The 21,476-nt window shown below is 40.7% G+C and overlaps 1 protein-coding gene across 1 annotated transcript; it reads left to right on the top strand.

Moving 5' to 3' along the window:
* Window positions 1-2,789: 2,789 nt before the first annotated feature.
* On the top strand, window positions 2,790-3,393 carry LOC123003036 (uncharacterized). Its single transcript, XM_044394176.2, is given in 2 exon segments — window positions 2,790-2,800; window positions 3,034-3,393. Coding segments are annotated over 2 exon segments (246 nt in total). The 3' UTR covers window positions 3,269-3,393.
* Window positions 3,394-21,476: the final 18,083 nt, after the last annotated feature.

The following is a 21,476-nucleotide window of genomic DNA, read 5'->3' as shown; positions in this document are numbered from 1 at the left end:
AACCAAAGGAAAAAATAAAAAAGACAATATAAAGTGTCCCAGGCCAGACTCATTCCGCATTTATGCTTTTGTCTGAGCGCGTTGAAAATTGTTTGGCTCAATTCTCATAAAACGAAATAAAACCAAAGTAAGAAAAAAGATCAACAACTCAGTGTTCTTGCTCTCATTCTGGTAGGCTTGTCTCCGTCTCTGTCACTCCGGTTCGAAAATGTTCTTTTTTTTAGTTTTTTAGTTTTGTATTTTTGTTGTCTGTTTCTGTGTTGTTTTTTCGAATCCATCGTGCATTCATTGTCTTGCACTAATCGCCATAAAAGATCTCGCTTTTCATCTCTTCTCGTGACGCTGCGTTGTTGATCTTGAAAATCGGCTGTAAAAAAAGAAGCCAAAACAACAGCGCTCAAATCTCCGCTCCGATTCGAAATCCAAAATAGTGAGCCGAGGCTGCCTGACGATTTGAATGGTCTTGGCCGTCTCATGATCGGAAATTGTAGCTATGTACTTGTTTGAAGAAGGGTTGCGCTTAGGGATATATAAATCGTGCATTGCGAGAAAATCAAAGTTGGTACACTAAAAGATTTCATGAAAATAGTATAGTAAAAATACGATTTTTTAGCATATTAATAAAATATTTATATAAGATTTATCAGATTTTTAATGACCCCAATAATATCACTTGATTTCCCTCGATAGCTTTATCTTTCAGTGCATCCTACTCATATTTCAATATCTTCTCCAGGCAGATTCCCAGCCCCTCGCTTAAGTGATCCATAATTTAATGAGCTTCATTCATCCATTCATTCATGCAGCCAGACCGAGTGAGAACTAGAGATTCGGAACTCCTTTTCTCGGGACGGCCAAAAAAATAAATAATAAAAGACGGGGAAAGACGAAGCCAGCGGAAAAAAGGAGAAAAAAGGTCATCTTATCATAAATAAACTGACATAAAATCAAGAATCAAATTCAAAAGCGAAGACAAGAAATCCGTGGCAACCAAAAGTACATTGTAGGGAATTACACAATAAATGAAATGCAGGCCCCAGAGTCTGGGGCTGAGTCTTCGGATTCGGGTTCGTATTCGGGCTTGGAAACCAGAGGATGGCGGATGGGAACGGGGGGACTGACAATGATTCACTGTGGAATTTTATGAGCTGAGAACATTTTGAGGCACCGCAACTGAAGAAGCTAAGTAGATATAAGCTTTATCTATTTGGTGGACTATGTAAATGAAATCGATAAAGTATCTGAGTGAACGCTTACAGATGCAACCGATCGATAGGGAAGCCTGATCAGCTGCAGCTAATAGAGTGTGAAGCCGCTGAGCGGGAATAGAGGAGAGCTTAATCTGGCCGTAGATCAAAGTCCGCGGTTCAGGTAGCGCCCGAAGATTCCCGGCCAATAAATTTCCACTAAACGGACAGCGGACAAAACGTTCGACTTAATTTCCAACTGTTTATAATTTATTTTCACCAAAAAAACCAAGGCAACCCCAATCCCCGAAAGAACAAGCCAGATAAGAATGAATCTCCGGCCGCTGCGCTTGCTTGTCGCTGCATAATTTGTCGACTTGTAGATACATTTGTAACTCTGTATCTGCTGCTCGAGTTCGTTTGAATTTCATCTCTTGGTAGCGCCAACTCCTCGGCCACTTCGTGTGTGTCTCCGCTACTCTGCTTTTATTTTTCTCTCTTTTTAGGTTTAACTTTTTATTAATGATGTGGGAACTTCTGTTCGGCGCTGAGAGCCGAACGTTGATTTCTGGGTCTGCATTAAATTTCATTAATTATGAAAAATCATTTCATTAATATCGGTTTCGTTGTTTCCCTTTTTGGCCATGTGAACGGCTCCCATTAATTGCCTTTTCTTTGGTAATTATCGTCTCATTGGAATCAATTAAAGTGGAAATGTTGAAAAACGAAACGAAAGCCACACCGAATCTATTGACATTCACAATTAGACTCGACACACTCTGCTCCATCATAATTAACATCTCGTTGAGATGCTGATAACGATGATGCTGATGATGATAAACCACCAGCGATGCAATCCGAGATCTTTTGGAGTGCAAATAATTAGGCAGGCTCAGCTGAGTTCTCACCATTTAATTAGTATGCATTTCCATTATTTATCTGTCGGCCAAGACATTCTTGGCTCGTTTTCCTCATTCCCCAACTCATTTGGGCCTTTGTAATTGTTGGGCGCGTTCTCAGCCATGTTTTTGTAGGTTTTACGAGCGCTTTTTACAACTGAAAACTGAAAGAGTCGAGTTGCGTTGGCTCGGCACTTCCACAAACTATTGTAATACATCAATATGATTATGAGGCCTGCAGCCGCAGTCGCAGTCTTCAGTGCCTTCACATCTTTTATACATTTGTGGCATGTGTTGATTTATTTGAGATTCGTTTCTGTTCTCCCTTTTGCCTTTCTGTTTGTCAAAGGCAAACAAACCGAAAACCGTTCTGTTTGTGTGATCACTGATCATTCTGGCCAAGTGCCAGAGATCGCTGCTTAATTTCTGAGTTCCTTCAAAAAGTGTTAACTTGTGTCTCGGTCTCTTCACTTTAACCATAACTCATCAATATTTGATTTCTGATCTTGCCTTCCGACAGTCACTATTTTGTTTGCATAAGCCAGAACGTGGCACGTCGAAGGTTTTTGTGTGTCAAAAAAGATATGAAAACGGATCTACAAAATTTAGGTAAAACTATATTATGAAGCTATCTTTAAAATCGACTCATTAGTCTTATTTCCAAAAATAAATGGTACGAAAAACCCCCACAAAAAAAAGGTGAATGCATCACTGGTAAGTGGATTCCTCATGCTCGGTTCCCATTCGATTTAGAACCAGACGGCACTTTCCATCGCTCTAATTGCCTTTCCCACACCCATTCTATACGTTTCCCATTACCAAAGCCACCATGCCACATTTTCACATTCACAAAGGAAACCGAGCACAAAAAAATTTGAGCTCCAATTGACAAAATCACGATTCATCGAACAACAGCGACGACAACTTAACTTTACACACATTCGCAGCTCGGAGCCAAAGACTCCTCCTGCAAAACGGCCAAATCCCAAAGAAATCCGCGAAAAAAACCAAGGATCAGTGGCTGAGAAGTGGGCGGGGGAGAAATGTTTGGCAATTGGAAGTTAGAAGTTGGCGGCAACTTTTAGGCCTTTGGGGCGTCTGCGTTGGCTGATGGAAGGAAGCTGGCCCGGCTACCTACGAGTTGCATTGTCAGCTAAGCGATCTGCAATAGGACTACACTGAGAGAAAAGTATACAGATAAAAAAAAATCAGTCATTCCGTCAATGAAATACCATATACTTCTAAATGTATAATAGTCATTGTCTATAAATTAATGTCTCAACTTACACTAATAAAATAGATAATGTCTTTAGTGATTAAATGGAATAGTTTAAACTTTTAAGGGCGGTTTTTTCGATCGTCTGTTACATTAAAATTAGGGTTAACAAGGGAACAAGAAAGATTGAATAAAAACTAACCAATACAGATATTTATCGATCCCCTTACTGTTTTATGTTTTTCTCGTCGATACTTAGTTACATAATTTTATTCCGAGTGCATTTATCCTCCACCCCTTCAGACACTCGCTCTCTCCTGGTTTTTCCCCATTTATCTGACAACTTTGAATGCGGACAAAAGAACCCGAAAGAGCCACAATTACGGTACTCGGCGTCATTTGCTGTTGTTGCCGTTTTGTTCTCTATGTTTGCTGGCTGGTTGCTATTTTTTTCTTCCCCAAAACTGTCCAAACATTGTCGGAAATTTGTTAACTTTAATTTCTATTGCCAGGCGGACAGGGCAGCCCGGCTGAAAACGGTACCAGCGCCTGAAAGTTGCGGGTGTTGGTGCATTTTGCATTTTCCCATTGTCGGCCTGTCGAAATTATGACAATCCTGGCAATGGGCTTTAACCGTTCTCCAATGGCTGGCAGTTCAACAATTCCTGAATTGTCGTAAATTTGTTTCTCAATTTGCTGGACGGCATCGATTATTTCTGTGGCCCTCTCGGTGCCACAAAGGTTGATTTATTCCCATCTCATTAACATTCGCCGGATTCTTTACAACTCTCTTATGACAATGATAAGGCCAAGAACTTACCATAAACGGAAGCGCGGTGCTGAAGTCTGAAGAAGTCTGGCATTTAAGTGGCATTTCTGAAATGTTCAAACAAATATTGAAACAGAAACTATTTCGTTTTTTTGTGGCCATCAGAACGCAGAGAAGCAGAGAGCTTTCTCAGGCATCGGAAACTAGTTGTGCGGATCGGATCACACACAAATCAATTTAACGATGCACTAGCCCAGTTCCAGTTTGAGTTTGAGTTCGCGTTCGACTTCGACTTCTCTACCGATTGGGGGTTTCATTCAGTTTATATCGCAATCGCAGGGAGCGGGAAAATGAGGAACGGGGAATCGAGCGGAGTTGACGACTTGTCGTCGGCATTGCAGCGACGACTTGGACTTCCTGTTGTCGCGTCATTATTGTCCATCATCATTTCCATTCGTAATGAGGCTAAGGCTACTAAAACGAAGTTGATCTTTAGTTCATTTAGATGCCGCCGCAGACTCAAGGAAAAAGCAGAAAAACGATAATGGCGGGGGTTGCTCCAGCGACTCCTCCGATCAGCTGTGGATCACTTAACCGCTTGTGACAATTCCCCGTGCTGCCAGTACGTACTACGTATCTATCTGGGAACCCCAGAACCCCCATCTCTATCCTAGTCCCCTGAAAACCGGCCTTAATGTATGCGACCCTCTGGCCAGATCGGGATCCACTGCCAGCGGGCTGGGCCATGTGTACAACATTTACTATGTTCGCTGACATTCTTCGCGTAATTCTTCAATTTCAATTGCATACTCCGCTAGTTCCTTCAGCTCAGCTCCAAAGCTTTAGCTTCTGCTTTGGCGGCGGCTATTGAAGGAGCTGCGAAAGGTAGTTGGAAAATGCGAGTCCTAGACTTTGCTTAATAAGTATTGTTTCTATTTTCTACTCGAAAAAAGTAGGAAAGGATAGTACATTTTTATACAAATACATCTTAAATTATTTTGGAAATTTTTAGCAAGGGTTTCTCGTTTTTATACCCGTTACTCGTAGAGTAAAAGGGTATATTAGATTCGTGCAAAAGTATGTAACAGGTAGAAGGAAGCGTTTCCGACCCTATAAACTATATATATTCTTGATCGGTATCACTAGCCGAGTCGATCTAGCCATGTCCGTCTGTCCGTCTGTCTGTCCGTCTGTCTGTCTGTCTGTCTGTCTGTCTGTCTGTCTGTCTGTCTGTCTGTATGAACGCTGAGATCTCGGAAACTATAAAAGCTAGAAGATTGACATTTTGCATGCAGATTCTAGGTGTTCCTACGCAGCGCAAGTTTGTTTCAAAAGGGTGCCACGCCCCCTCTAACGCCCACAATCGCTTATATACGATTTTAAAAATTTCAATATTTTGGAAAAGTAAAAATGCAGTTTTATTGTGTTTATCAATACCTATCGAAATGTAGAAGAAATTTTTTAAATCGGACCATTCGTTAAAAAGTTACGGCGGATCAAAGTTTTTCTCCATCTCTTTCGCACTCCCTTTAGCTGAGTAACGGGTATCTGATAGTCGGGGCACCCGACTATAGCGTTCTCTCTTGTTCATTTTAAGTTTGTTATACCATATCATTTAGATTCTGATTAGATTTTAGAAACATATGAGAGTATCGTGTTTATATCCTTAAATTTTAATTATATTCTATTTATTATAGCAATTTTGTATTCCTAATATTTAATTCTATACTGGACCTAGCTAAATACTCATCTCTGAATGGATTCTGCTTTGTTCGTTTCGTTTAGTTTTCCTTTTTGCGGACACAATTGTCGCGACATTTTTCTAGGTAAACCTCACGAATTGGCGACACGCTTCTTCTTGGCAGCTCAGCTCGGGCTAACCTGCTGATGCTGCGTGAGTTGTGGCCAGACTGGTCTTGGTCTTGCTCTTGGTCTTGGTACTGTCCTGTCTTGGCCCAACTGGCCCAACTGCGGACCAGGTTTGCCTCGACTTGGCCTCGCATCGCATCGCATTGCATCCCATTGCATTGGCATTGCCGCGCAGAGAAGAGTGAACAGCAGCAGCAGATAAAAGTGTTTATCATGTTTGCAATTATATGCTAAATTGTAATTGCAAATGTTTGCCTAAGCCGTTGAGGGCTTTTCCATTTAGCGCAGATAGACATTCAGCAGCTTCGCTTTGAAGTGTCTCGTTGTTTAAATGGATTGCTTAAACGGTTCTACCGAAGATATTCCCCTCGCTGAGAACCGGATGCGAGAGAGTAAGAGTTGCTTTTTCTATTTCTTCACTCTTCCCAGGTGCAGCAAGGAAGTTGCACTGCACAGCAGAGTTCCAAGATGCAAGTCAAGTTGGAAATTGGTTGGTAATTGATTCAGCATCTTTGTTCTGACAGTGAAATCTTTTTCAACTTATTACTGTCGAAATTCCCGAGGTAGAAAGTTCTTTGGGGGAGTATTTAGGATTGTACTTTTAAAAGAATAAAGTCACTATAAACTTACAAAACTATTAACCATTTCAGAAAATAATATTTTACAGTCTTGAATAATTCTAACAATTCTTACATGAAATTTAAATAGCTTTAACCAATTAGAACTCAAAAAAATCTATAAAATATCCTTAAAACTAAAAACACTAATTCCGAATTCTCAATTCTTAAGCTTGAAAGTTTAAACAGCTAGAGTCTTGTTAGTAAATTGTTTAGAGTCTCGTACAATTATATTGTACGCCCTTGAATTAGAATGTTAATTCGGTAAGTATATCCTGTTATATGACAAAGAACTCTGACAGCTTCGTACAACTGATTAATTTGTTAGCCATTCACCCGAAATATTCTCATTCCATCGGTTTCGTAAATTGCTTTTGACAGAAAGCTAGTTATGTGATGGCTGTTGTAATTTCTCTTTTGTGGCACTTTATGATCCAACTCAATTGCGCCCACCTAAATGCTGGGGCAGCGGTATCATGCATCATGCAAACATTGCGGGGCCATAAATTTCTTACCAACTGACCTCGGCTGGCATCAACACTCCATCAGAGAGCCCGGCACTTAATGCCCACCCAAAAATGGCCATGATGATGACGACTCCGAAGAGGGAGTCCAAGAGTCCAAGAGCAAGACAACGACAACGACACCACATCAAGTGCCTGGGCAAGCGGCATATAATGGTGCATCCAAAGTGCAGCTAATTTAAGGAAACGCTCACTCAACGCGACACCAAAACGCATGCGCCGCCGCCGAGATTGAAGCCGCAACTCTGGATGCCATCATCGCCGTGGACGCTCCCAGCATCCAGCTCTTCCCGATCCGTTCCCCAACCTTTCTCCCGGCCAAAAGCCTACACCAATATGGAGGCGTTTGCTGCACCGGCGCGTGACGTTCGGTGTCCACTTTTGGTTGTCAAGCAAATTACATATATGATTTTTATGTGACAAATGAGCTTAAGATGCTGTCGCTGATGGGGCAGTTCGGTTTGGTTTGGCTTGGCTCGGTTCGCTTCGCTTTTCGTTTAGTATTTCGTCTGTTGGCAGCTCTCAGTCTAGAGATGATAACGTGATCTTGAACAATGGTTTTGGGATTATTTATTTATTTTGATAATAAGAACTTTTCTCAAACGTGAAATGTTTATAAACTTTAATTTTTAATGATGTTGACCTTGTATTAAAATCATCAAAAGTCCAGAGTTTTTAATAGATTTTTGAAAACCTACATGACGTTCTTGAAAACTAATGCAACTTATTTCTATATTCTAAAGATTCTAAATTAGTTAATCTATCTACATTTTAAAACAGATAATAAAAAAATATCTCAACTCAATAAGGTTGTTATTTGTAAATCTCTTGCTAAGAGTTTTGTTTCAGTGATGAAGTTTTTTCGAATTAATTTTAAATATTTTAATGAAATATTTTCTATCTCTTAGAAAACAATCGTAAGAGTTAAGAATATTTGTTCTGGCATACAAATTCAATTACCTACTTACAATATTTTTTATTGACCACCTTAGCTTTCTAAAACCGTTTGTAAAACTCAATTATCTTTCACTGCCATCACGGACTCCTCTCTAAGCGGCTTCTTGCATCCCGGAACACGCTCTTACCACTTTGTTAGCCCAGACGGACGGACACACTCACGCACATCGAACATCGACACAGTGACACATATAGAAGATGTTTTTGTGTGTTTTCCATTTCGTTTTATGATGGGTCCATCGATTTGCATATTAATGCTGGACATGTTTAGATACGCCCGCGCTTCTTGTTTCCGCCTTTTCCTTACACTCATAAAAATAATTTTCTACATTTTAGAAAATCGCCCTAAAAAAATTTTCGCCCTTGAACTGAGAAAAATTTTCTATTTTCACGACAAATTTGCCATAAATTCAAGGCAGGTGACCATAAAAAAATATTTTTAGGGTTAATTTTTCTATTTTTCTAATATTTAGGGCGATTTTTTTCGATTTGCTTCGTTTTGACCTTTTCTAAATCCAACGGCGAATTGCCCTAATTTTTTTTCTAAAATTTTTCTAAATACAAGGGCGATTCGCCTTAAAAATCACTCCAAAAGTGTGAAATTCGGTAGCCCAGCGGTCTAATCACTTGCGCTTTCAACTTTGCTATATGAGGACTAAGGTCGTGGGGTTGTGGGTTCGAACCCTGTGTGATTCAACTTGATTTTTATGTTTTTTTTTTTTTTTGTAAACATTATAATACTGAGGACATTTTTTCGTCCGAATTTTAAATTAAAGTAGTCTTTAAACCTTAAAAATGTATGGGGGTTCTGAGTTAAAAGCATACTTTGTGTTGCGGGCAAGAAAACGGGACTAATTGTCACAGTCGTCAGGAAAAAAAATATACGGTTTAGTTGCCTTTAGTCATATTATAACGTAGACCTCAAGAAAATAAGATGTGTGCCGAGTTTGTTCGTCGTCTTGCGCGAGGGGTCTGTGGTGCAGCGGTAGGACGTTAGACTCTAAACCGAGAGGTCGTGGGTTCGATTCTCGCAATGACCAAAAAAAGTAAGTTGTTTTTTCTCCTCATATTTATTTCCCTAATTCATTTACAAACATGATTTTTCAGTTCTAACGGCTGTGCTGTATAGATCGGGCCCCCCTCTTAACGCGGCTCCCATATAAGCTACACACCAATACAATAATATGAAACGGTGTCCTCCGCCGGTGTTGTTTAATTAAAGCAGTCCCAGTTCCCAGAATATAGACGATTAAAAAAAAAACATGCTTCCCAAATTCAGTTAAGCATGCTCAAACACGATTTTTTTTAATTTGTCTAATTTTTTAGGGCATTCGCCTATAAAAACAGAAAATTCGCCCTTAATTTTAGAAAAATACACCTTAAAATTTGGGCAAATCACCCTAAAAACAGGAAAATATTTCTTATTTCAAGAAAAATCACCCTAAATTAAACCAAATTTCCATCGGGATTTTTTAGAAAATTTTTCTAAATACACGGGCGAATCGCCAGCGGATACGATTTATGGGCGATTTTCTAAATCCACGGGCGAAAAGTCAGTTTTTTAGGGCGATTTAGGGTAAAAATTTCTATGAGTGTAGCTTTTTTTTACATAAGGAGAAAAGTGAGAGTAAAGGTCTTGGCCCGGGGTCATCAGCTGCAGTTTGATTTATGTTCCCAATAGTTTCACGACGGATTGTTTACGATGTGTTAAATTTGAGCCAAAAGGTGTTTGGCCATTCCAAATTCCCTGTCCATGGAATTCCGTCAAATGGTTTTCACTGCATTAAAATCGCTCAAACGACTGCGTGAGCATTTAAAGCATTTAAAGCATTCCGAAGAGTAGACATTGTCATAAGACCCCCATGCGAAAACTATAACGAGTGAGCGCAAAAATGTTGATGCAATCGTTAAGTTTGGCAAATATGGTTAGGAGCTCTGATTTGCGGATTCTTTTTGCTAGTTGTGAGTTTTGAGCTGGGTGCTATGCGATGGAGTTGTGTTTTTTGCGAACATGATCCACTGGCTAAACTCCTGCTGAGCTTGTTTCAGCTTGGAATGGCCAGAATTTTGTTAAGCTTAATTAGAACACCGCTTTTTTGGCCTCACTAAAGCGGGGGTCATTGCTGATCGCCTTTCTGCATCTAACTCGTCAATCCTTGCACATCGAAAAATCCATAGGTTGTACTTAAATAATTTTTTATTTAAATATTAAAAGAGTTCTATAGAACTAAAAACTTTAAAGAAATTTTTTCAAGTGCGCCGCATTTTTTAATTGGCGGCTCACGCATAGTTGACCCCTGTAACTTGGGTCATAAATCGTACAAGATATGGCTTATTTCTGAGCTGCCATCAAATGGAAAATTCTAACATGCCTAACATGTTCAATGTCAGCTCATTACCCGGACCTGCACTTGCTCGCCTGTGGCTGTTAGCTGTTAGCTTTTGGCTCATAGCTCTTGGCTCTCAGCTGGCAGCTCGCAGCTTTCGGCCATAAAAGCACGTTGACTATATCAACCGGGCTGGCAGTTATGCAGAAATTCCATAAGCGACATCACATTCTCTCATAACCCGCCGGCAGCACCTACTGCTCCGCCACGGCCATCCGCCATATCCATCTCTCCATCTCAAGCTCCATCTCCTTGGCCATCTTCGCCTTAGCGCCTATTAGCTTAGCCAATACTTCAAAGTGCAGAATGTGGCTGCTGCGACTGAACGGCCAACGGCTGGACCATAAATCACTTGGACGACGATGCGACTAATTAAAAAATCGACACGCTTAACTGGCAAAAGACAAAATTAACATTTGCCCAGACAACGGGAGAGCGGCTGAGAAGGATCCACTGCGATCCACCGATCCAACGATCCAACCCCATCCAATCCGATCCGGGCCTTCACTTCACCGACTGATAGGCTTTGTCTCGTCTTCAGCCTGTGTTTGTCTTTCATTTGTTTATAGGATTTACAAGCCCTGGCATTGGCTCTTTGCCATTGCCGGCATTGCCAGTTAAAATTAACGACAATAATGTCAACAAGTTTCTGTTCGTTTCCTTTTTTTCGCTTAAATACAGTCGAGCAACTTTACATCAAACTTTTATGGGCTTTATAAAAAGGTACTTAGATATGTAAAGGCTTTGGATGGGAAAGAAATGTTTCTCTGCTTTCTCTTATTTATTTCTCAAAGTTATTTAATATCCTTTAAGATTTTGTTAAGCCAGCAGTTTTCTGTAGATCGTGCATGTGACCAGTGTTGGATAAAAAGCATGAAGTGTGACCAGACCTTAGGAAATAAGTCTTTATTAGAATTTTAAAATTTATCCTTGTGAAATTAATTAGTAAGTGCTATTATATCAATTCCATTTATACGAAATCGACTGTGTTTCCAAGATGTGAAGAATCCAACTGGCGTGGAAGTGATCAATGTTTGCGATCAGCTTTTGGCGGTAACCGGAAAGAGCGACTCACCAAAGTCAACTGCAATTTAAGCGCCTGAGAGCGAGGCCCTTCTGAGATTTTCTGGCATTGCACACCCGCAACCTTCCTGATGGCATTAAGTCGATAATGCATAAAAATAAGGAATACGCTTCATTGGACTCTAATTGCTAAACGCAAAGAAAGAGGGACAACACTCGAGGAGAAGATGACAACAGCGACGGTTGTCGTGGTCGATGGGTCGCCTCTCCTCGGCCGGCAAGTGCAAGTGCACCGATGGGGGATCGGTGGAACCCTGGGAGAGAATGGGAATCGGAATCGGAGGAACCCCTGGCCAATGGTCTCGGCCCGGCAACAACGTTGCGTGTAATTAAAACGCAAACTTGTCCAAGGGAGACAAGTTGAGGCGAGTGAAAACACTAACAGAAATCAATATTGGTAATGAATTTCGTAGATTTTTTATGGATAATTCTAGAAAAGTGGTAAGAAGTAATAAATTGTTATCAAGGAAGTACCAACTTTAGGAATAATAAACATTAGATACAAATTTTTTTTATATTTTAATGAGCTAAAGTTTCTTAAATATTCCTGATCAGAAATTCAAGTATAATATTTGGTAACGATTAATTTAAAGATTAGCCTTTCTGAACCAAAATATCTCTTACGACTGTTATTTTGAATGCTTCTAAACTTGGAATTACCCTAAGTATACTGGCAAGGTTTTTCTGAGTGAAGGGAACTTCGATCCCAGTTCTACACTCATAAAAATAATTTTCTACATTTTAGAAAATCGCCCTAAAAAAATTTTTGCCCTTGAACTGAGAAAAATTTTCTATTTTCACGACAAATTTGCCATAAATTCAAGGCAGGTAACCATAAAAAAATATTTTTAGGGTTAATTTTTCTATTTTTCTAATATTTAGGGCGATTTTTTTCGATTTGCTTCGTTTTGAGCTTTTCTAAATCCAACGGCGAATTGCCCTAATTTTATTTCTAAAATGTTTCTAAATACAAGGGCGATTCGCCTTAAAAATCACTCCAAAAGTGTGAAATTCGGTAGCCCAGCGGTCTAATCACTTGCGCTTTCAACTTTGCTATATGAGGACTAAGGTCTTGGGGTTGTGGGTTCGAACCCTGTGTGATTCAACTTGATTTTTATGTTTTTTTTTTTTAAACATTTTAATACTAAGGACATTTTTTCGTCCGAATTTTAAATTAAAGTAGTCTTAAAACCTTTAAAACGTATGGGAGTTCTGAGTTAAAAGCATACTTCGTGTTTGCGGGCAAGATACGGTCCTAATTGTCACAGTCGTCAGGAAAAAATATAAGGTTTAATTGCCTTTAGTCAAATTATAACGTAGACCTCAAGAAAATAATATGTGTGTAGAGTTTGTACGTCGCCTTGCGCGATGGGTCTGTGGTGCAGCGGTAGGACGTTAGACTCTAAACCGAGAGGTCGTGGGTTCGATTCTCGCAATGACCAAAAAAAGTAAGTTGTTTTTTCTCCTCATATTTATTTCCCTAATTCATTTACAAACATGATTTTTCAGTTCTAACGGCTGTGCTGTATAGATCGGGCCCCCCTCTTAACGCGACTCCCATATAAGCTACACACCAATACATCAATATGAAACGGTGTCCTCCGCCGGTGTTGTGTAATTAAAGCAGTCCCAGTTCCCAGAATATACACGATTAAAAAAATACATGCTTCCCAAATTCAGTTAAGCATGCTCAAACACGATTTTTTTTAATTTGTCTAATTTTTTAGGGCATTTGCCTTTAAAAACAGAAAATTCGCCCTTAATTTTAGAAAAATACACCTTAAAATTAGGGCAAATCACCCTAAAAACAGGAAAATATTTCTTAATTCGAGAAAAATCACCCTAAATTAAACAAAATTTCCATCGGGATTTTTTAGAAAATTTTTCTAAATACACGGGCGAATCGCCAGCGGATACGATTTATGGGCGATTTTCTAAATCCACGGGCGAAAAGTCAGTTTTTTAGGGCGATTTAATGTAAAAATTTCTATGAGTGTACCCACCTCAAGTAGGTGAAAGACTAAGCCGGTGGGGCGAAGCACTGGCTGATTTCTTGAAAGATTCGTAAACGTTGAACTTTCGAAAAGCGACGCAGAAGTTAACCAGAAGTAAATATCGACGAACGTGGTGCGGTGCGTTCGCCGGTTGGTGTTGTCGAGGAGAAAAATTAAGAAAAACTTAAATGAGTCAAAGCAAAAAAAATTCCACACAACTGCGTGAGAAGTTGCCGCTGCCGAGAGCCAAGAGCAAGACTCGCAGATGGGGAAAAGGAGCTGCCAGCGGCTGAAGATGGAAGATGGTGAGCCATCCGTTGCTCGTTGCATTTATTGATCGCCGCTTACCGATTATTGTTTAAACTGTTTTCAATGCGTTTACTTTGTGTAAATATTATTTTTTCAATTTATGAGCCGAGCGTCTGGGCCTGAGAGATTCCCCCGGTCGCTGGCTTTTGCTTTGGCTTTGCCAGACAAATATCAATTGAAAATCTCGGGCCTCGAAATTGGAAATCTCGGAGATACAAACATGAAGCGTTCGTCATTATAATGTCTTGTCCTCCTTTCCTCTCCAGCTCTTGGCATCCCACTCCTCCGCCTCCTTCTGGCTCATTCTGTTTGAAATCCACCGAAATATTTTAATGTTATTAACCGATTTTCATTTAATGACAATTGCTGCTGAATAATTGGCATTTTGTTCGCCGTAATGAGAGTGCAAAAGGAAAGGAATTATACAATTATTTTTCGGCATGGAAGTGGGTGAGGTATTGCACAAAATAAAGCCATAAATTAGCTGTAAAATCGTTTAAGTCTTACAAGTTTTTAACTGATTAAATTAAATAACAATGGTATGAAGTTCAAAACCTATAAACCTCTTTAGTTTAAAAATAAATGCTTTGTGTTTTAAAGCTCCTATTATTTGCGTACAATAAATCTTTGAGCTCATAAAGTTTGTTTTTCAAGTCTAGCAAATAAAGTTGGTTTGGCAGTTTACACAAAACCAGCTTTCAACTGCCTGAGAAGATCAATTAAATGTCTATAAACCCCAGGCTTTTACTTTATTTTGTGTGTTCTCAGCAAGGACTTTGCATCTGTCCGTGTGGTAAAAAGGCTGCCAAATAGGGGGCCTCATCGATTTCCCATGAACAAAATAATTACCCCACCACGATCACATTACTTTGTGTGTGTTTATCGTTTAGTCACAGCAGGCCATCAAAAGAGATTTAATTAAAAACAACAACGATCTTCACAAGCCAAAAACTATTGGGCCTTTGCTGGCAGGTAGTTTAAAGAAAGTTTAGTATTATAAATTAAATTTAGCCAAGGTGATAACATATTTAAATTGTTTAGGTTAAAAAAATTCAAGATCAACCTATATATTTTTTGAATCGTCTGTTTTCTTTGCTAACAATAATTCTTATAAAAATTAACACATTTTCTGTCCAAGCTGAAAGGGATAACTCAATTACCCCGCCCCAAAAATAAAGATATGTTGTGGAAATGAGGCAAAGTATCTGTATCTATAAAGCGTCTTTACAACCGCCTTGAAAGCGCATTTGGTATTAACGAATCGGTTTGGTTTGTGGTCCGAACAGGCGCCATCTAACGCCATCGTTTTGGCCGTCTCCAGCCAGGCGCCACATGGTGCAAGTAGTGGTGGTGGTGCGACTTTGGGCTTGGACTGGGACTCCCATTCGGATTCGGTGGTGCGACTACATACTGCATGCAGACCGTCAAAAGATCAAACGGGGTCCGTTTATGAGCACGTGAGTACCAAGACCTCAGCACTTCGATGATGCAGGTTCTGCTTTTGTGGCGCTCATAGTTAGCGTTATGATGACGTTGGGAACAAGATATATGGCGCAGGCATGCCCATAAAACCGCTGATCTAATTAATAGGCTCGCATAGTTTTTTGCACCTGCATTTGGTGCGTGCAAATTTGTTGGGTCTACTTTCGATTCTCCTCTCCCATGGAACAACAGTTGCCGTTTACGTTGCCAAACATGATTGCCAGCGGTACGTGTCCGTTCGACTCCTTTCCCAGTCTTTCCCGCACTCGTCTATTAATTTGTATGATATAATCGCACTCCTTCGATCGGAGGCGTGTTCGAAATGTGTGTCCCTGTCTCTAGATCGGTTTCTCAGTCCCCGTAAATATCCCCATCTGCGGCTGGGTGATTGATCGAGATCCATATTGAACTCAAGCTGCGCCGTTTTGATTGCCACTAATAAGCGTAATTTTGACTTAAACTGCTGCTAGTTGCGGGACATAAATATTGAGCTAAAATGGCAAGATAGGTTGGCTAAATTGAAAGACGATTTTGGGGAGCATGGGACCTCCGGATGTATTTTTTAAGGAAATTGTTATAATTGAATAGAAAATCTATTACAATAAGAATTTTAAAACTAAGGCCCGTTTCCTTGTCCGCATGTTAAATTTAAGCCCATTCAATTCCCTTTCTATATTTTAAGTAAGTAGTTAAATAGAAAATGATATCTTTACTTTGAAAAAGCATTTATAACACGTCTTTCATTTTCCGGAAAAAAGGACTTAAATAACAACATACCCCCCAAAAAAAGGAAATAAACCCAAGTAAATTTAGCATTTCCATCCGGATTCGCTGAGTGGCAATCCACCGCTTTGGCTGCCACCCACTTGGGAGTCCGCTGACCATTTGTGGCAGAAGCCCGCTAATTGGATATTCACACTTGGTCACATTTTGGGGCGGCGTAAATGAGAGCCGCCTGTGGAAGTGGTGCGCGTAAACGTAAAAAGGCGCCACTCCCAAAATAGGCATCTTGTAAGCGCCAAGCAATCGAGGTAGTCGCCCGGCCACATGGTAAAATGGTAACAAAAGATCACCATCACCAGTGGCACTGAGGATGTGGATGTGGATGTGGTAACAAGAGCGACTCACCGCGCTGGGAAAGATCAAGTGAAAGAGGAGAGAGATCCCAAAAATAGGCATACCAATGTGTGCGCATGTGCGGAATTTATGGTGACATTTGAGTGATTCGAGCGACGTGCTGCTCCTGCTGCAGAAGCGTTTGGTGTAAAGGCCAATTAAATTGGAGGAAAATTGGAGCACAGCTCGACTCGGCTCGTCTGAGGCCATGTAATTGCCTTTTCAACTCTGCCGATTATCCCAGATGCTGGCTCAAGTCCGACTCCGAGTCCGAATTCGAGTCAGAGTCCGAGTCCGAGTCCAGCCATGGCATTCAATACGTAAGTGGCTTGCGAAATTAGCGTAATTTTCTTGGGATCACCGCCGACGCAGAGGACGCGGACAAGTGTCAAAGTGAAAGAGAAGGCGATTGGGGTCACCTGAGTCCCAAGTCCCTTGTTTCCGAGTGCACAGGTTGACCAGCGAACGAAATTCCCGAGAAATGCAAAGCAGTCGCAAATAATCGTACTCGTACTCATACTCGTATTCCCTCGTATTCACACACTTTCTGATCTCTGCCGAGTGATAAGGTGGGAGCTCTCTTGCCCTTCTTTCTGGACCCCGGGAACCACAGGAATCAGAGAGGGTATGTGGGTTCATAATACTCCCATTTACTGACAAAGTTACTAATATTTTTTATAAATAATAATAGAATCGATTTGGGAACCATTTATTATTATATTTCATATCCCACACAAAACTTTGTTAAACGGAATGACACTCCCTAAGAACAATATTGTGAGTTAAATTTTGAGTCCTAACGAGAACGGAATAATATAATTATGCCATAAACATATAAATTAATCTTTCTGAAAATGTTTTTAAAAAATTTACAAGTAATACATATATTTTAAAAGGGTATTGTCTAGTTGCAAGCTATCTAAATCACACAGTGTTTTTTACCAAAATGCATATGGAACACACATAACGATTATTCCATATTTACTTATTTTTACTCGCCGCTCGAAAGCCAAAGCAAACTCCTGCTAAGGCCGAGGCATATTATTTGTGCGATTAAATTGATCGCGAATAGGGCAATCTAAGGAGGCGGAGGAGTTCAATGGGGGGAGTGGCAGGGCGAGGGACCCGGGATCCGCGCAGAGGAGTCTCCTTTGTGTGCGAGCGTCTGGTTTGGCGGGGCTTCTGCGGCAGTCAACTTCACGCTTCGCTCAACCATCACCAAATAAATTTCATTGAGCATCTCTGCACAGTGGGATGAGTCTATTGAGTTAAGCAAAAAATATATATAGTCTTTTAATAAATATTTATAAAATTTTATAACGGAAACTTTGAAAAAATAAATATTTTTAAAAGTTTATACCAGCAACTTTAAAAAATAAAATAAATTCTTTCACATAATCCATAAAATTCAATTCTTTTTCGTGAAAGTGCGGTTTTGTTTATGCTATATACCTATCATTAGTTAGCCAAATCGAACCCACTGTGCTCATTGTTCCCGACGCAGTTCACTCTGTGTGATCCAAGGCGACGTGCCGCGTCTGCCGCAGCTTCTGCTCCTTGCTGCAGCTCGACCACATTCCAAGTACTTTACCTTTTGCCTTTGCCTCTGCCTTTGCATTTAAGTTTACCTTTTTACCTTCAACTTGGCCAGCCTGCCTTGGCTTTTGCTTTTGACCGGGCTGCTGCCGATGATGCTGCATGCCCCAGCGCATGCTTCATCTGTTGCATGTAGTTACCGCTTTCATGGCTAAGTGGTTGACTGGACATGGTCGTCTTCGTTTGCGTCTTCGTCTCTTTTTGCGGCCTCGTCTTGGTGCATCCTCCGATCCACATCCACATCGATGCCGATCCCGAATCCTATCCACTCCTTGTGGCCGGTTGTTCCTTTTGCAGTTGCGTGTCACGTACAAGCAATTCGCATGTTTCAAAAATGCTTCGGACATGGCTCTTTCTGCGGCTCTGTGTGTCTGTATATCTGCGTTTTCGGTTGGCTGTTCTTCAGTTCTGTTCTTCTGGCGGTTCATCTCGCCGTCATCGTGGTGGTTGCACCCAGGCAAAGGAGGTTGTCGAGGTGGAGGCACATACTTGTGTGCGTACTTAAAAATAAATGTTAATTCTTTTATTTATTTCCTTTGTCAGATTAAACGGTTTAAAGGTTACATTGCCAGCCAGCACTCCTCGGCCAGATCTCACATATATTTAATATGGGGGTTCAGTGCGAGGAATCCTGAATTATGGTCTAGTAGGTTGCGAGGTTTCACTTTATTGCAAGTCCTGAAATAAACGATATGTAGAGGAAGACATATTAAAAGAACTAGATGTATTTATTATGGGTAAAATATTTTATAAATTATACTTTTTATTTTCCTCATTATTATAAAATTGTTTAACTTTGAAAGTTGGTGGTAACATAAATAAGAGTTACACCTAATAGAAGTCGATTAAAAATTATCTTCACCAATTTAAAAATTTACAAAGTGACACAATACAGTCAATAAGCAAGTAAAAGTGATCCGATGGATCATAAACTGAAGTTATTCACGATCTAACATATATGTTAGATCCTCATATATGAGGAATACTACAATCCTATCATAAGACATCCAATCAGTATCTCTGCAAGCTTAGCACTCATATCTTCTAATTTCCATCAACTGCTTTTCAGACGAACTCTCTCTTCCACTTCCACAGCACAGTTTCAGTCATCTTGGCCAGGATTTCCAGGGCAGCTCCCTTGGGCCCACACCCATCCCATCCATCCCAGTTCTCACGCTGCGCTCACCTTTGGGCTTGACCAGTTGGCCAGTGCTGGGGAAACCAGTACACATCAATCTGCTTGTGTCAACACCCCGACTACGGCGACATCGTCCAGCTGAAGATATATATATACAGTAGAGTAGACTGGAGTAGAGGCTGTACGGCCACCATCCTGACTCGCTGACGTGCAATGCCCTAAAAGGATGCTGCACTCCTATTGACTTGTTAATGTGATCACTTTAGCTGACCCAAATATAGTCAAACGTTTCAATTTGTGCAACGTTTTTGGGCAATTGATAGCCGCGAGCAGAGCGAAAAGAGCCAAAAGAGCAAAAGCATCGGCGCAAAAGCACGAACAGAAGCAGAAGTCAGCAGTCAGCAGCCCAGTGCCAATCCCAATCCCACTTTTGCCCAGTTCATCGTCACCAGAAAAGACTATCCTATCCTACTATCCGAGTGCCAAGTAACCGAGTTGGACGCGTAACGCGGTGTAAATCGCCTTGGGTCCCGGCTCTTTCCTCACCTGCCACTACGAAACCCACAATCCTCAATCCTCGCTCCTCAGCTTCCCAGTTGAGTTGTAGTTTCTGATTCGCTTTTGGCCGGGGCCAATGGTGTCTAAGATCGTCTGACGCCAGTTGACAGATTGCCCGCAGGCAGAGATTCGTTCGTATTTGGGCCTGAATTTGGACTTGCTTGGTGCTGATGAGTCATAGATAGGCAGGATATGGTAGTGGTGGCTTTCGCAGCCAAAGGCATTCGCTTCCAGGAATCGGTGTTGGGTTTTGTTTCGATTTTGTGGGAGGAAACTTGGCATTGTGTTTCAAAGAGGGGAAAGTGGTTTATTCATTCGGGTTTCCCCAAAAACCTCAAAGAGTTTAGTTATCACGGTAATTATCACATAAATTAGAAATATTATTTATTGCTATTTAAAATTAAGGGTCTAAAACTCAAAAAGCTTAGCCTTGAATATGGTTTATTAACTAATTTAGTTTCTAGCAAAGTATTTTAAGAGGCTCTGTGTTACTATTATTATCTTTCAAAAATTTTCTTTATTTATTCAGAACCACTCTTCATCTTAAAATCAATTTAAAGATTTTGAAGTCATGACCAATGACTTTGAATAATCACTTAAGGAAAACTCCCAGCTAGGACACCTGACCACTAATGAAGCTATTCGCGACCTTTGCGCGACCTCTCACGTTGCTTTCCTTTTTGGCCAAATGCTCGTACCTTTTGAACCTGCCGTTGCCCGTTCGATCCGAAACAATTTGTATCCTAAGCCCGAGCGCAGAAATATTACCTCTGCGCTGACTTTAACTTATTACCCGTGCATGGCCACACGCTAAGCTAACAATCATTGATCATCATCCTTTGGCCCGGCTTTCGACAATATTGAAACATTATGCCGGCCAAAAACCCAAAAGCGAATGCAATAAAGCCAAAGGATGGCCCAGCGAGCACTGAGAGGGCCAAGAACAACATCATTGGCCGAAACTGTGGCCGAAACGCATTTCATTAACCTGCTGCTGATTCTTTGGCAAGGGAGCGCCTGCGTCTGGGATTTGGATTCTGGGATGTGGAATTTGTGGGTCCGAAGCGGGGAGGAACTTATGAGGCGAACGTGAGCCACACAGCATGGATCGTGGTTCGATCTTAATGCCAGTATTTGATTTTTCGCACTGAGAAAAAATTTAGTTGAAAATATTTTTTAAGTTTTAGTTCGGTTTACTTCAGTTAAAGGTTTTGGATAAACCGCTTTTCATATATTTTTAATAGATTTTTTTAAGTAACATTAAGTAAATTTTAAGTTTAAATTTTAATTTTAAACACTTCAAAAGGCAACAAAAGTGAGAAAACATATATTTTTTATTAAACACTTAACTTAAATATGTTTTCTTAAAGTGTAAGTGTGTGCCCCGAACCCAAGTGCAATTTTTAGCAAGTTGCTGGGACCCGAACCGTGGCCATTTCTAAGATTATGAAAAGTGCCTTGCCCTGGACCGGCCATTGCGTATGGTATATGGCGTATGGTGTTCGCCTCTTCAAAGGTCGTCACTAAAATCAGCCGGCGACGATCAGCGAGAAGGCCTTAACTAAGTACCAACTCGGATCTCTTAGCTTGCAGTTCTCAGCATGAGCAGGTTCCAGTCGCAGTTCCAGTCGCATTTGCAGGTCCCAGCAAGCCCTTTCCCAATCTGTGGCTGGGATTTTTCATGCGCCCGTCTGTCTCTCCTTCGGTATGCTGCGTGTGCTCTATAGGTGGTCATTATCGCGAGGCCCTGTCCTCATGAGCTGGATTTGTGGGAT

The sequence above is a fragment of the Drosophila takahashii genome, chromosome 3R (genome assembly GCF_030179915.1).
Source record: "Drosophila takahashii strain IR98-3 E-12201 chromosome 3R, DtakHiC1v2, whole genome shotgun sequence".
In the NCBI taxonomy this organism is placed as follows: domain Eukaryota; kingdom Metazoa; phylum Arthropoda; class Insecta; order Diptera; family Drosophilidae; genus Drosophila; species Drosophila takahashii.
This window is presented reverse-complemented; position numbering and strand designations above follow the sequence as displayed.